The 13,766-nt window shown below is 46.4% G+C and overlaps 1 protein-coding gene across 1 annotated transcript in view; it reads right to left on the bottom strand.

Annotated features, from left to right (window-relative positions):
* The window catches only part of LOC111160391 (trinucleotide repeat containing 6C), a 94,545-nt gene that overhangs the window by 31,081 nt on the left and 49,698 nt on the right, over nucleotides 1-13,766 (bottom strand). Inside the window, exons 5-8 of the mRNA XM_022523480.1 lie at nucleotides 8,018-8,233; nucleotides 6,062-6,228; nucleotides 2,637-2,717; nucleotides 1,267-1,324 (exon numbers count right to left, since the gene is read on the bottom strand). Coding sequence (XP_022379188.1) covers nucleotides 1,267-1,324; nucleotides 2,637-2,717; nucleotides 6,062-6,228; nucleotides 8,018-8,233 — 522 coding nt within the window. The remainder of the gene's footprint in view (nucleotides 1-1,266; nucleotides 1,325-2,636; nucleotides 2,718-6,061; nucleotides 6,229-8,017; nucleotides 8,234-13,766) is intronic.

Here is a 13,766-nt window from a genome sequence, read left to right as displayed (position 1 = left end):
TGTGTCTCAGAGCTACAGGAGTCTGACAGGCAGCACAGAGTCAGGACTTGTGGCTTTAATCCAGCCCATTGCCCGTCGCTCTGTGCCTTCTGACTGGTGAGTTAGCGCACCGCCATTAAGAGAGATCACCGCCAGGGCGCCTGGGTGGTGTGGTCAGTGACGCGGACGACTCTTGCTTTTGGCTCAGGTTGTCGTCTCAGGGTCGGGGACCGAGGCCCACGTCTGGCTCCGTGCTCAGTGTGGAGTCTGCTTGAGATTCCCTCTCTCCACCTCTCTCTGCCCCTCCCGCTCATGCTCGTTCTCTCTCTGAAATAAACAAGTAAGTCTTAAGAAAAAGAGAGAGATTACAGACATATGAGGACTTACTGCTGTCCTTCTATCCTTTCTTTGCCTTCCTGTTATTCTGTCTTTTCACTGTTTTTCCTTCCGTTCCTGTCCACCTTTGTGTACTGGTGGTTTTCCACTCTCTGCCTCCCCGTTTTGTGAGTCTGTCCTGGATGTTTGCTTCGTGGTCACCACGAGGTCTACCGTAACTGGCTCACAGAGAGAACAGTCCTTTTTCTGTTGACAGCAATTTCTCCTCCTTGGCTTTGCTTTTCCCGTTACATTTTTGACGTCACAAATGATCTCTTTTTATGCTGAGATTTTGTTCCCAAGTTGTAGCAGTCACAGTTAAGTTTAATCCTCTTTTCCTGTAACCTTTATGCTGCATTTAAGAGTTTATTATACCATTCTAAAACACAACCTGACTTTTATCGCCTTCAGTTATTATTACTATTAAAGCAGCTCCAGAACAAGGGCTGCTTGTCGTTGAGGTCAATCTCAGCTTGCGCGCAGAGGCTGCGCTCCGCAGGCGTTGGCGTCTCTCTGCTGGTCCCCGAGCAGGCCTGTTCTGGGGCCGGCCATGAAGAATGGGCTCAGTCATTTTCAGATGAATTCTGGCCTGTGGTCCTAGAGCTTTTCTCTAAGAACGTCACTAGGACCTCCCCTCGGAACGGAGGGAAAAAACTCTTCTGTTTGCTGAAGTACTAGAGAAAAATGAAAGCAGCAAACACGCCTCCACGTCCCGAGGCCACCCGTCTGCAGAGGCTGCTGCACGGCCAGCGCACGGCGCGTGGCTGCTCCTTTGCTGAAACCTGGTCCTGTCTACCCAGCGCGGTTTTCCCCGTTAACCCAAGACTACAATGAAATGCTTCTGGAAATCTAAACTCCACACAGCGGAACCTTCAGAACAAGCGCGCTCTAAGCGTGTGTCACGCTACTTACTCATGGCCTGGTCGAGATTCATGTTGTTGCTCTTCAAGGCCTCTTCAGCCGGCTCTCTCTGTGCAGGCAAAGAAGGTTTTAGTTAGGACAATGCTTTTATGATAACAAAAGAGCTAGCGAAGAGTTCTATCCCTACTAACTTAGAGAAATGATTATTGTTGACCTAATATTAACCTATCTTACTAGGTTTTAGAACTGGAAATACTTCTCTTATTGTTCAGGCTAGAGACAGAAGTCTTTGAAGTAAAAGGCACATAGAAGAGGACTATGTACTGAACTGACTTTTAAAGAATTTGTATTTAACACCTTAAATACAGTGCCCGTGGAATCTTATCATTGACTCTATGTAAGCAGCCACCATTCAGCAAAGGTGACATCTCCACCAGGACAGTTTCGGAAAAACTGCTGTGGGAGCTAGAGCACAGAGCTCCATTCTCTCCTTCACGGACTCTGGGCTTGGCCGTCAACTACTCTTCACCAAGAAATGTAAAGACAGATCAAAACAAAACGAGTTGATTCATTTGGATAAACCCCCCTACGATGGGACAGATGCCTGTGCAGGCAAAGAGGGTTTTAGTGTGTGCAAGCACCACAGTGGAAATGGGGACTCCTGGGCAGGCCTCCAGTGTCTCACATAGGAAGAGGCTGGGCCACTCCTGGGCCTGTGCCCTGCTCCATGTCAGAGGACCTGGGCCTGCTATGAAGTGTATGGTTTCTAGACTGGGCCATTCTGGACTCCTTCTTTAGGGACATCCACAGTAATCAAAAGATAAATATTCGTTTGAGCAGTGATCTGGAGAGAAGACTTCTGAAGGCAAGATATAACAAACGCAGGTGACATCCACACTATCTGACCCCCGGTATTTGATCTCAGGAACTGAACAGATCATGACACGTTTTCAGAGGGCCATCCTGCGACGTGAACTCTCCAGGCCTGGGCCCTGAGACTCAGGAACTCAACAGGCTGGGTGAGGAGTCTTTTTCTGGACACAGAGCTTTATACCAAGTGTTCTCTCATCATTTGTCAAGCTGCTGCATGAACTAATGAAAATTCACTTTTAGTTATAAATTAAAAGAAAGAATGTCACTGGCTAAGCCAATGAACAGAGCCGTGACCCAGCACGTTTTCTTCCAGAAGAGGCTCTCACACCTTACTTGGCAGAAACGGTGTGGATCCTTGCTGTGGCTAAAAGCAATGATCCCTAACCAGAAGGGCTCGTGTGAAAGAGGAATTTACGAGTTAAGTTGTATGAACATTCTCCTCCCTCAAAAATCTTCCTTGTTACGCACGACAAACGTGGGCAGGACACAGTCAGGGCCACGCATGGCAGCACACATGGAGGGGAGCGGTAAAATAAGACGCCAGTCACCGGGAAGCCCATGTCTGTGAGCTGTTTCATCAGCCGGCTCATGATCCAGGCCTCATCCTGCTTGCCAGACGTCTTCATGCCCTAGAAAGAAGCATGGGTCACATTTTAATGCATTTCTTCTAGAAATGGGAGATGCCTAAAATTCCGTGATTTAAAAGTTAGAAAATCTTCATGGTGACTAATGCTGTGTACCAGAAAGTCCCCGACTCTGTTTCATGGCTAGTCCTATGGGATGCTTCAGGCGCATTTGCAAGTTGGCATATGTGTGTAATTTATGGACTTTATTTTTTAAAGATCTTATTTATTTGTCGGAGAGAGAGAGAGAGTGTGTGCACACATAAACAGGGGGACTGGAAGGCTGAAGGAGAAGCAGGCTTCCCACTGAGCAGCGAGCCCGATGTGGGCCTCAGTCTCAGGACCCTGAGATCGTGACCCACGCTGAAGGCAGACGCTAACGGACTGAGCCACCCAGGCATCCCTCATTTACAGACCTTAAAAAACCAAGAGAATTGGCGTGCCTGGATGGCTCAGTTGGTTAAGCATCCGCCTTCAGCTCAGGTTATGATTCCAGGGTCCTGGGACCAAGTCCCACACAGGCTCCCTGCTCTGTAAGTCTGCTGCTCCCTCTGTCCCTCCCCTACTCATGCCTGCACATTCTCTTGCTCTCTCTGAAATTTAATCTTGGAAAAAAAAAAAAAAACAAACCAAGAAAATTATTTTTCTTCCCCCGAGAATTTAGTTTATCACAAATAAGTGCCACTTTCATTATCAAATAATCGTAAGGGCTCCTCTGAACACGGCCCTATGCTAATACTATGTGAAGTAAATGAAAAATTTTACGTCTTCTGCCCTTCTATTAGCTTTACTGTGAGAGATGACAAAATGGAGGGCATTTGTTCCAACAGAATGAAAAGGCAACAAGATGAAAGGCACAACAAGCCTGTTAATTCTACTGACTTCTCACTGCCTGCAGCCTGTAGGGTACGGAAGAAAGTAAATGGGCAAACATCGGTGAGGGGCAAGATGGAGAGAAAAGGAGAGAGCAAGCGCAGGGCAGAGGAGGGGAGAGCAGGGCAGCGCAAGAGGCCTGAGTGTGGATGTGAACCATTTTCCAGCAATTTCCCTCCCAGTCTCACAACCACAGAGATTCCAACCACATGTTAATATAGTAGGAAAAATATCCTCCTCTAAAACCATCCTTCACAGAGCTGGGCCTGCCATTAACCAGAGGAGGGAGGGTATGGGGTGACATGAAGCGAGTGGGCACACTTTCCTGGAGGAAGCCGCTTACCCGAAGGCTATGGGAGTCACGGCTGCGCTGCAGGGCCAGAGCTGCCAAGATTACACAATATTTTAATTTACCAATTTGGTATTTCTGGTCCCATCATTAATTAGATTATTTGCCAGTCCAATTGTTAAAGACTCCTTTTTGATGTCTGTAATCATTTCTACTCCTAATGAAGAGAGCTCTGATTTTATTCTCACATCTGGGTTCTGCTTACTGCTAATTGAACGCTTTGTTAAATTAGTTTTTTTGAACAGACAATACCTTCACAGGATCTGGAAGTAGAAAAAGGGCACACACCAAAGCATCGTCTTCCTGCCCCCGCCTCCATCCAATTAGTTCCCGCTCTCCCCAAGAGGAAATCCCCCTTCGCACACGGGCACACATGCACTCTCCTCTTCCCTACCACCAAAGGAGGTGTGTACTGCATACATTTTCCTGGACCTTGCCTTTTCATTTAATGATATACTTTGGGGGATCTTTCTGTAAGAATATATACAGAATTTTTGTTCAAAAATCTGTTTGGCTCTCCCCGGCGTGGACGTGCTGTCATCTAACTAGTCACCCCACTGATGCACATTTAAATCATTTTATTTGACTGCAAACACGCTGCAACAGAGAGTTGTGTACAAATGCCATCTGCTGCACCCGAGACCAGTGGAAGCGCCACACCCACGCGCCGACAGATCTGCAAACAGAGGGCGCCAAGCTGCCCGCCGTGCGGCTTACACTGGTTCAGTCTGACCAGCAGCGGACGGCGGTGCTGGTTTTCTAACAGCTTTGTCGGCGCGGCCCGTGTATGAGACGTGCGGATTTCCACTGGTCTGAGAGATGAAAGCTGGCATCTTCAGTGTTGCTTTATTTTTTTAAAAAGATCTTATTTATTTCTTTGAGAGACGGTGTGGGGGGAGGGGAGAAGAGCAGAGGGAGAGGGACAAGCGGATTCCGCACCGAGCGCAGAGCCTGACAGGGGGCTGGATCCCAGGACCCTGGGATTGGGACCCGAACTGCAACAAGAGTCGGACACTGAACCGACTGAGCCCCCCAGGCGCCCCTCGCACTGTTGTTTTAAACTGAACTCTCTTCCCGGAAGTCAGGCTGAACACCCTTCGTCTGTGTACGAGCTCGCTGCATTCCTTCTCCAGGGACCCTCTGTTTATATTCTTTGCACCTTTTTCTAGTGGGTTACTAATTGATTTTTTAAAAAATCAGTTTCTAGGACCTTTCTTTATATATTCAGGAGATCCACCCTCTCCATATTAGGATACTAATATTTTTTTCCAGCTTGTTATTTGTCTTTTGACTTCTTGGTATTTTCTGTCGTGCACAGTTTTCATGTATATCTACTGAAGTTTGTAAGTCTTCCATTTGATGGCTTTTAGATTTTAGTCCTAGCTAGAAAGGTCATTCCCACTCCCAAGACTGTCTTTAAAATCCTTCCCCATTTTTATATTTTTTATTTATCATACTTAAATTTGTGATCTACTTGGATTTTATTTTGGTGCATATATGAGTTGTGGATCTCACTTAATTTTTTCCAGGCAGCCGCCCGTTTGCTACAAGACAACTTAATGGTCTACCTCAGGAGTTTCAGACTTAATGGTCTGAGGACCAACTCCATTACCCTCTCTTAAAGATTTGACGATTCTAAAGAAATTCTGGTTTTATGGGTTGTTTTTTTATCAATATTTATGGTTATTAGAAATTAAAACTGAGAAATTTAAAAAGTTAATTTGTTTAAAAATTACAATAACAAACCCATTCTATGTTAACACCAATAACATACTTTTTTAAATGGAAAACTATGTTTTCTAAAAGAAGAACGTTCTGTGAGAAGAGTGACACTGTTGGACATGCTTGCAAATCTCTTTACTGTCTGGCTTCTTAGAAGCAGCTGGATTCTCACATCTGTCTCTGACTTTGGTATGCTACGACGGCAATGCCAGGTAGTCTCTGGAAAATGCCAGCCTTCGCTCAGGTGAGACCCCTGACAAAATCTCGGGGTCTTCCAGAAGTACCCAGAGCACTTCGAGAACTCCTGGTCTACCCGTCGCTGTTAACTAGAATAGCACCGCTGGCCCGAACGTGTCTTTAAGCACCACTGATTTTTAGAGTTTCTTTTCTTTAGTGTTGCACACACCTTTGGGAGTCCTTTTTTGGGGGCGCTCCCCCAGGAACTGCAGGAGGAGGCGCTTTCTTGGGAAGCAGCATTATTCCACACGCCCCCTTCTTCGTCTTCCCACTGACTGGTGCCAAGGTTCATGTCGTCCCCACCACTGCCCCAGCCTTCTTGCATAGATTTTGAAGCTAGAAAGAGAGCAAACATGAACTCACCAAACTCACCTTTCCTAAAGTAAATGCTGTAAGATAACATTTAGGGGGAGGTGGGACAAAAGCGGTGTAATGTAATCTACCTTTTTACTACTTCATTTCCCCAGGACCTAAGAACTGAATTTCTTGAACGACTTATAGAGTAGATATGCAAACACGTGTATATTTTTTTCTTCAAACTCCAACTATTTGTCATCTGGGTTGTTACAAAATCCCTTAACCGGCTGGAGGTGATTCGGAAGCATGGACTTTTTAACAATAAATCCTGGGGGCCACAGGAGGAGGCTACAATGTTTGCATGGTATGAAATGGCCAGTAAAATGCTGAGTCCTGAAAAATATCACCATCCCCCATGTGGTTTTTGATTACCACTTGGCCCACACCTGCAGCACTCGTGCTCCTTCGACGCGACCAGCCTCGAGTGACCTGGGGCTCACGAGAAATGCACAGATCTGCGGTTGGGCCCGACAGTCTGTTTCTGTCAAGCTCCCAGGAGATACTCTGAGAACAGTAGGATGGAGACAGCTGAGGCCACGGGCAGATGGAGCCACAACCTGACTACTGACTTTTGATTTCAGGATATTGTTTTTTCTACTTTTTGAAGATATGAAGTGATTTTGGGTACGAAAGTTATCCCAGATTTTCACTTCCTGGGAGAAGATGAAGAAGGCCAAGATTAAGTGATAATACAGTCAGCTGGACTTTGTAAGACTATGAAGATATGATGCTTTTTCAAGGCAGACAAGCCTAGTGCCTCCAAGTTCAAATTATAAAAACAAATATACTCCCCCTCCAGATGGCATGTCAGCCTGAGCAGCTCCTTATCCTTTAGATGTGCAACAACAAATGGTAAGTACCTCATCATTTAGATTTGTATGAATGGAATAAACCATCCGGCAGAATGGTAGATATACAGAGCACACAATCCAGTGTCAGCAAAGTAACAGACACAAACCTAATGCAAAATGCAACAGCAAAAATATAAAACGAACAGTTGCATTTTAAGATCTAAGCCATTTAAGGCTGTCCAAAGAGAATATGAAGCTTTTACAGCCACGTTAACAACCGATCTTATTATTAAATCGCAATAGTAGGTTCCCACTAACGTCCTACGCATCGCACTGTCAAATTCATGTGTCACAGAGTTCCACTCGGTGAACGCGATGCGGACGTCTGTGAGAAAGGACGTTTCGCAGGTGTACTTCTTACGTTTCCAGAGAATGGGAGGACAATGCAACCTGTTTGCTTCCTTTTCTTCGAGAGAGAGAAAGAGAGAGAGAGAAGAGGCGAGAGGAGACGAGACGAGACGAGAGGAGACAGGAAGAGGAGAAAACGTGTCAGCCTGGAGCACCGAGAGCAGAGCTGTGCTCACGAGACACAAGCGAGGCAGCAAGGGCCAACCGCTGGGAGGGACCGGAGGTCTCAGGAAGGGACACTGGCGTGCCTTCCTTCATCCCGCCGCTCAGGGAAGCAGCGAGCGGGGGGCAGGTGTGAGGACGCCGTTGCGGCGTGGCCGCTACTCTGGGTAGCCGGCACACACGTGGTGTGGTCTGGATTCTGGTAACCAATTTTTTTTTAAAGGAGAGCATGGGCTTCTGTTAGGAGCTCCTCTGTGTCCATATACCAGACACAGCAAATATGTTAGTGTTAAAGTACAAATAAAATGAGGAAATTGTCCTAGACTTTGAATTCTTAAAATTCGACAGGAAGTATACCTCTCAAGAAAATACCCTGACCCACTTGTCAAGCCCCAGGTCGGACTTACCTGGTTTGCACAGGGCTGGGGCGGCGGCGGGGGCGCTGGCTCTCCCGAACGTCACTGGCGGCTCCGCGGGCGGGTCCCCCCATCCGCTGCCGCTGCTGGGCGGCTTGCCCCACGCTGCAGTGCCGTTGTCAACCAGGGCGGAGGGGGAGGACGGCTCTCCCCAGGAGCTCTCAGCCTTTGAGTGGACGTTAGGCATCTCTCCCCAGCCCGCTGAGACTGAAATGGACACCGACCGAGAGAACACAGTAAGAGTGAAACAGACGAGAAATGGAAATGGTCGGTTCAAGTTCAAGATAATTCTGAGATGATCTGTCTTAGGATGGCTTCGGGGGAAAGCAGAAAGGAGGCAGTATCATATCTGATTAGATTTGTTTAGCTTATAAATTCCCAGTGTTTTCACTCCTGACCGCTACCCACTTAAAATCAAGAGCCCCTTAAACATCGAAGACAACTGAATTCACAGTATCTGCAACGTAACAGGGTTTAAAAGAGTTTAAAACTGGTATTTAAGAAGTAGCTTTTACACTTCGAGTATTACAGGCAATCTAGAAGAAATTTTATGTTACATTATTCTCTTTTAAGAAAAACTTACAAGTTGCAAATATATACTGAAAATCATTCTAGCTTATCTTTGACCATCAAAGACACATATCTGGGCAAAGACACGAGAAGACAGCAGATGAAACATGTACAGAAAAGCAGTGACAGGAAATCCAGAGGGTTCTCACGCAGCACCTGGTGAGCTGAGAAGGAGCAGAGGGAGGCATGTCTTAAAGGACAGGGAGAGCCTAGAGGATTGGGCAGGCAGACTGCAAGGGTCCTGGGAACACTTCCTTCCCTCGTCTGCCCAGTGCTGTGGCCAGAGCATCCTGACCCCAGGGCTGGCACCTGACGAGTCTGGAAGGTCATGGCATTGCTCTCGACATGCACGGGGGAGGTCAAGGGGCCAGGCAACGAGAAGCATCTGGCCAGTATCTTTACACTTTAGCAAGAGAAATATTTTACGTTACATACATAAACTTCATTTTCCCAAATCAATCCATACTTCACTTTGCTTCTGCCTGTAAGCTTGCTTGAACCTACTGTTACCTATATTGACAGCTCACATCAGTTGTAATTTTCATACCGATACAGTTTCTCAGAGATGGAAATGCAAACATTTTAAATACTAACTAAAGAATAGAGAGCATACAATATCAACAGGTAACTGTAAATTTTAAATAATTTGGTTGCAATATGTGTACTACCATAAATTATGAAATTTATTACTTTTCTGACTAAAAATAGTATGGAATCAACTCCCCTGATGCTCTTTATTCTAACAAAATGCAGTAATATTGATTAATGGCAAAAGACCGTGCAATCTATGAGTCATTTTAAATTACAAGCTCCATGCTGAGCAACATATGATGTAAATTATTGCCAATAACGGGAAAGTTAGCCCTAATCAATTATTGTCAGCAACTGCTAACTATAATATTCCCTATAATGACACAGAAAACAATAATGTATATCAGGAAAAATCATTTTATAAATTTAAGGGACAAAATTAAATCAGGGAAATTAACAGAGCTGACAAAAATTATGGATGTTTTAGGAAGATAAAATAATTTAGGTGTTGCTAAAGATCAATCAGCTGTAAAAATACTGATTATTGTGGGTAATTAAATAACACGCTCATTTAAAATTTGTCAGCCTTATTTTCCCGTCTTTCTGAAAGGCAATATGACAAATGATTTAAGTAAGTCAAAACTAAGAATATATATTAAGACCATGGTCATTATAGTTAATCAACTTTTGTAATGCATATATAATTATAATTTATATATAACATTAAATGTCATTTATAATGTAAGAGTTTTCAATTCCTGTTAAAGCAACGCAAACGTCTAGAGTATGTCTATACACGAGGCAAATGACCCGCAAGCTGCATGTTTCAAACTCTTACAGACGGAAGAGTAACTGCTCACCCCCAAAGGAAGAGAACGTTATTTCCTTGGTTGTTTGTTTTGTTATTTGGTGGTCAAACAAGAAAGGAGTTTCAGTGATGCCAACACCAGGAAGACTGTGGACTAGTCTCAAAGACTATCTCCCCGACAACATTTCCATCTTAAGTGGATCTCCGGCAAGAAGATAATTTACCGATAACGTCAAACATACACACATCAGAACAGTAACCGCAGGATCCTCGAAAGGCCCTAGAAGAGATGCTATAACCTCGAGGCATAACAGCTTATTTTGATTCAAAGCGAATACTTCCAGTAGAGAGAAAATAATTGTAAGTACATACGATCAAAATAATCGCCATCATTTAATGTTTATTGCTGGTATGAATTTTCGTAAGCGTTTTGTTAATTTCAAAGAGGTTCTTTTTGAAGATAGGCTTCGCAGGGCAGAAAAAAATTCTATCTTGCATTTAAAACAGCGATATTAACATTTTTTAAATGGCCCTTCCGACACTATTGCCTTTGACAACATGTTTCTGTGGCCCGGGTTCCAGGAATTCTTGCCTCCCTTCTCCAACCAAACAAACACAGTGTTAGGAATAAAATAACAGTAAAGATGAAATGTCACTAGAATATGTACCTTTCGTTCAATTTTAAACACACTTTATCCATCAGAATGGAGAACACAAAGTACCTATTCGGTGGGCACCCCAGAGATCAGCACAAAAACGGACATAAAGCAGTTCTAGCACTGGGAAACACACCTGACGGCAAGAGGTTCCACCTGGCCAACGATCCCCAGCCTAGACACTCCAGACGGCCAAGTCCGTAGATAGAGTTCCTTCTTTCGCGAAGTAAGAAGTCAGCTCTACTTTGTACCATGGATGCTACCTGCACCGTATCCAGCCAGTGTGTCAGCCGAAGTGTGACAGGCAGTCCTCGCTGGGAAGGAAGGTGTGGTCAGACAGCGGCCAATCGTAACTGGGTGTGAGAAGAGAAAAGCCCGACACGGCACTGACAAGGTCTGAGTGCCTGCTGTGTGCCTGGCACTTTACACACTGACTTAACTAGTAATGGGATGGGATTCTGTCCACACCAGTGGCCTTTACGCCTAAGGCGCACCTATTACCATGTTGGGCTGGGCACCGGCTTCCAGAGGAACAGCGCAGAACCAGAGCTGCAGCAGTAATTACGTTTTCATATTTGAAACCAAGAGGCATTTATCTGGTGACGCTTCCTTCTTCTCAGAATGCCTCATTTCATGAGCACTGATTAGAAGCTTCTCTCCCAAACTCTGGGGATGCTACAGGAGGGTCAAAGATGACGTCCTTTTTCAAAAGCGGGCCCTGTGGCCTCGAGCCACACGGCGACTGCTCAGAAGAGGTGCTTCTGCCTGTCTTATGGGCTCATCAGAGGGTCCGTATTCAAATGTTTTTTTAGTTTTTATTTGAGTGCACTAATACAGATTTTAAATGTACTCTTTTTTACTGATAAATGGGGGAGCCAAACTGTATTTTTAATGGTCTTATTTATTCATTTTTAACTGAAGGTTTTGCCTACAGCAAAATCTTCCACAAGACATGCGCAGACAACCGTCTCCTCCCAGCTCTCCAGCAGGACACGGACGGCGCCCTGGTTCTCTTTCCACTCCTGCTCCAGCTACCAAGTCCCCCAACACACAGGAAAGTAAAAACACTCTAGCCAACCCCCCCCTCCTGCCCCAAATCCCATATCCACAAAGAGCAGGCTGCTCAGAGGACCCCTCTGGGGCACTGCCGTGAGCTGCTCTGGCTGGGAGGCCTGGGAGATCTGTTTCCGAAGTCGTGGTGTGAGAACAGCTGGGCTCCTGGCATCGTGCGGGTTCACTGTGTGCAGGGGGCTCCGTTTTCTCGTATCGTTTGGTACCAAAGAATGATGCGGGAGCAGGAGGCTGCTGGGACACCACGTCTTGCAGGAAGGACGGTTTCTCGATCTGCTCTTAAGGAGACTTGGAGAAACAACAGACGTGTTTTATCCCTACGCAGAGGATTCCTAAACCCAGCTTCTTAGTTATCAGATGGGTGATACGCCTCTTTCGTCATTAACTCACACAATCTCTGCCTCTGGTTGTAACACCTGTGCCAGAAAACTAAGTGATGAAGCAAACACAGCATCCGTGGACTCAGTACCCGAATGCAGAGTGAGTCTGCCTCTGGCTGTCGTCTCCGCTAACCTGCACGGGGCAACCACGGTGAGCAGCTCGGCCCCGCTGCCATGCCCAGTGGAGGCGGGACCTGCCTGAGAAGCCGGGGAGAAGATGTAGTAAAATGGGTAAGACAATAGTCCAGAGTAAGGTCAACGTCCACAGTGCAGTCCCAGCTACCTGACCGGCCTATTGCAGCGACGCTCTCCCTCCTGGTCACCGCTGGAAGACGGGACCCTGGGCAGGATTTTATTTTTATGACTGCACCACGCTGCTGGTCGAGCACAGATCTCGTCTATAATGGGCTCCTACATGACTCCAAACTAACCGTACGGGTACTGATGTCCACTCTCTGACCCCTCGGCCGCGTTCCAAGTATCCATCTCACGGTCCCAGCGGAGCCCGACAGAGGTCACCGTGTGCTTCTCTCTCAATCTCACTGTTAGGTTCAGAGCCTACAGGGAGGATCTGTTTCTCATCAGAAGTTGTATTATTTCGGGTCGCCTGGGTGGCTCAGTGGGTTAAAGCCTCTGACTTCGGCTCAGGTCGTGGTCTCAGGGTCCTGGGATCGAGCCCCGCATCGGGCTCTCTGCTCAGCAGGGAGCCTGCTTCCTCCTCTCTCTCTGCCTGCCTCTCTGCCTACTTGTGATCTTTGTCAAATAAATAAATGAAACCTTTAAAAAAAAAAAAAAGGAAGTTGTATTATTTCATGTTTAGTTTTCTCCTGTGTCTGCAAACTGATTTTTAAATGTCAGGATACTTATCTCTAAGTGTGCTCAGCAGGCTGGTTAGTATTTTTAGGATCCACGTTCATCCCCTTAGAAACAGAGAAGTAAATGCGACGCTCACTTCACGCCACACCTCCAATACCCATCACAGTCACACACTGGTTCTCCAAGGCTTGCCGGCTCCTTGCACATCAGGGCACAAGTCAGCGGGTCCTGTGCGTCCAGCCCACATTCCCACGGTCCCCGGGGCAAGTCAAGGAGCAGGTACTGTGTGGTCCCGTCATACCCAACCCGACACGCCATGTTAATAACAGCCTCGCGAGTCCCTCTCAGGCAGCTCACCATCTCTGATCGAAAGCCAGGCACGGGAACATTTCTCCAGATTACTGCGTTCCATCTGCTTCTCCTGGTCTGAAGAAGATCCAAATACTCCAGCTTATGAAACTACACTGTATTTCCTAAATTACTACCAGTTTTCCTCAGGCTTATCAGAAAATGAACCGATACCAGTGTAACAAGAATGGGACAAAATGACTGTCCTATTGCATTCACTTCTCTAAAACCAGACACACACACGCAAACGTTAAGTGAGGAAACATTTTGTAAGACAGAGATCAATACTGAGTTCTGGTTTTTGTCTGTTTGAAGGTAGGCTCCACGCCCAGCACGGAGCCCAAAGCGGGGCCTGAACTCACGACCCTGAGATCAAGACCCTTGCTGCGAACAAGAGTCGGACGCTCCTCCGGCTGAACCCCCCGGCGCCCTGCAGACCTGTGGTGATGAGCGACAACTGAGCGCCCGACGAAGGTGCAAATTTGGGTGACGCCGGCCAGGCCAACAGCACAGTCGCAGAATTCCTGGGATGGAACAACTCCACGAAGAGCAGGAACGTC

The sequence above is a fragment of the Enhydra lutris genome, unplaced genomic scaffold (assembly GCF_002288905.1).
Source record: "Enhydra lutris kenyoni isolate GAN:26980312 unplaced genomic scaffold, ASM228890v2 scaffoldscaffold75, whole genome shotgun sequence".
In the NCBI taxonomy this organism is placed as follows: domain Eukaryota; kingdom Metazoa; phylum Chordata; class Mammalia; order Carnivora; family Mustelidae; genus Enhydra; species Enhydra lutris.
This window is presented reverse-complemented; position numbering and strand designations above follow the sequence as displayed.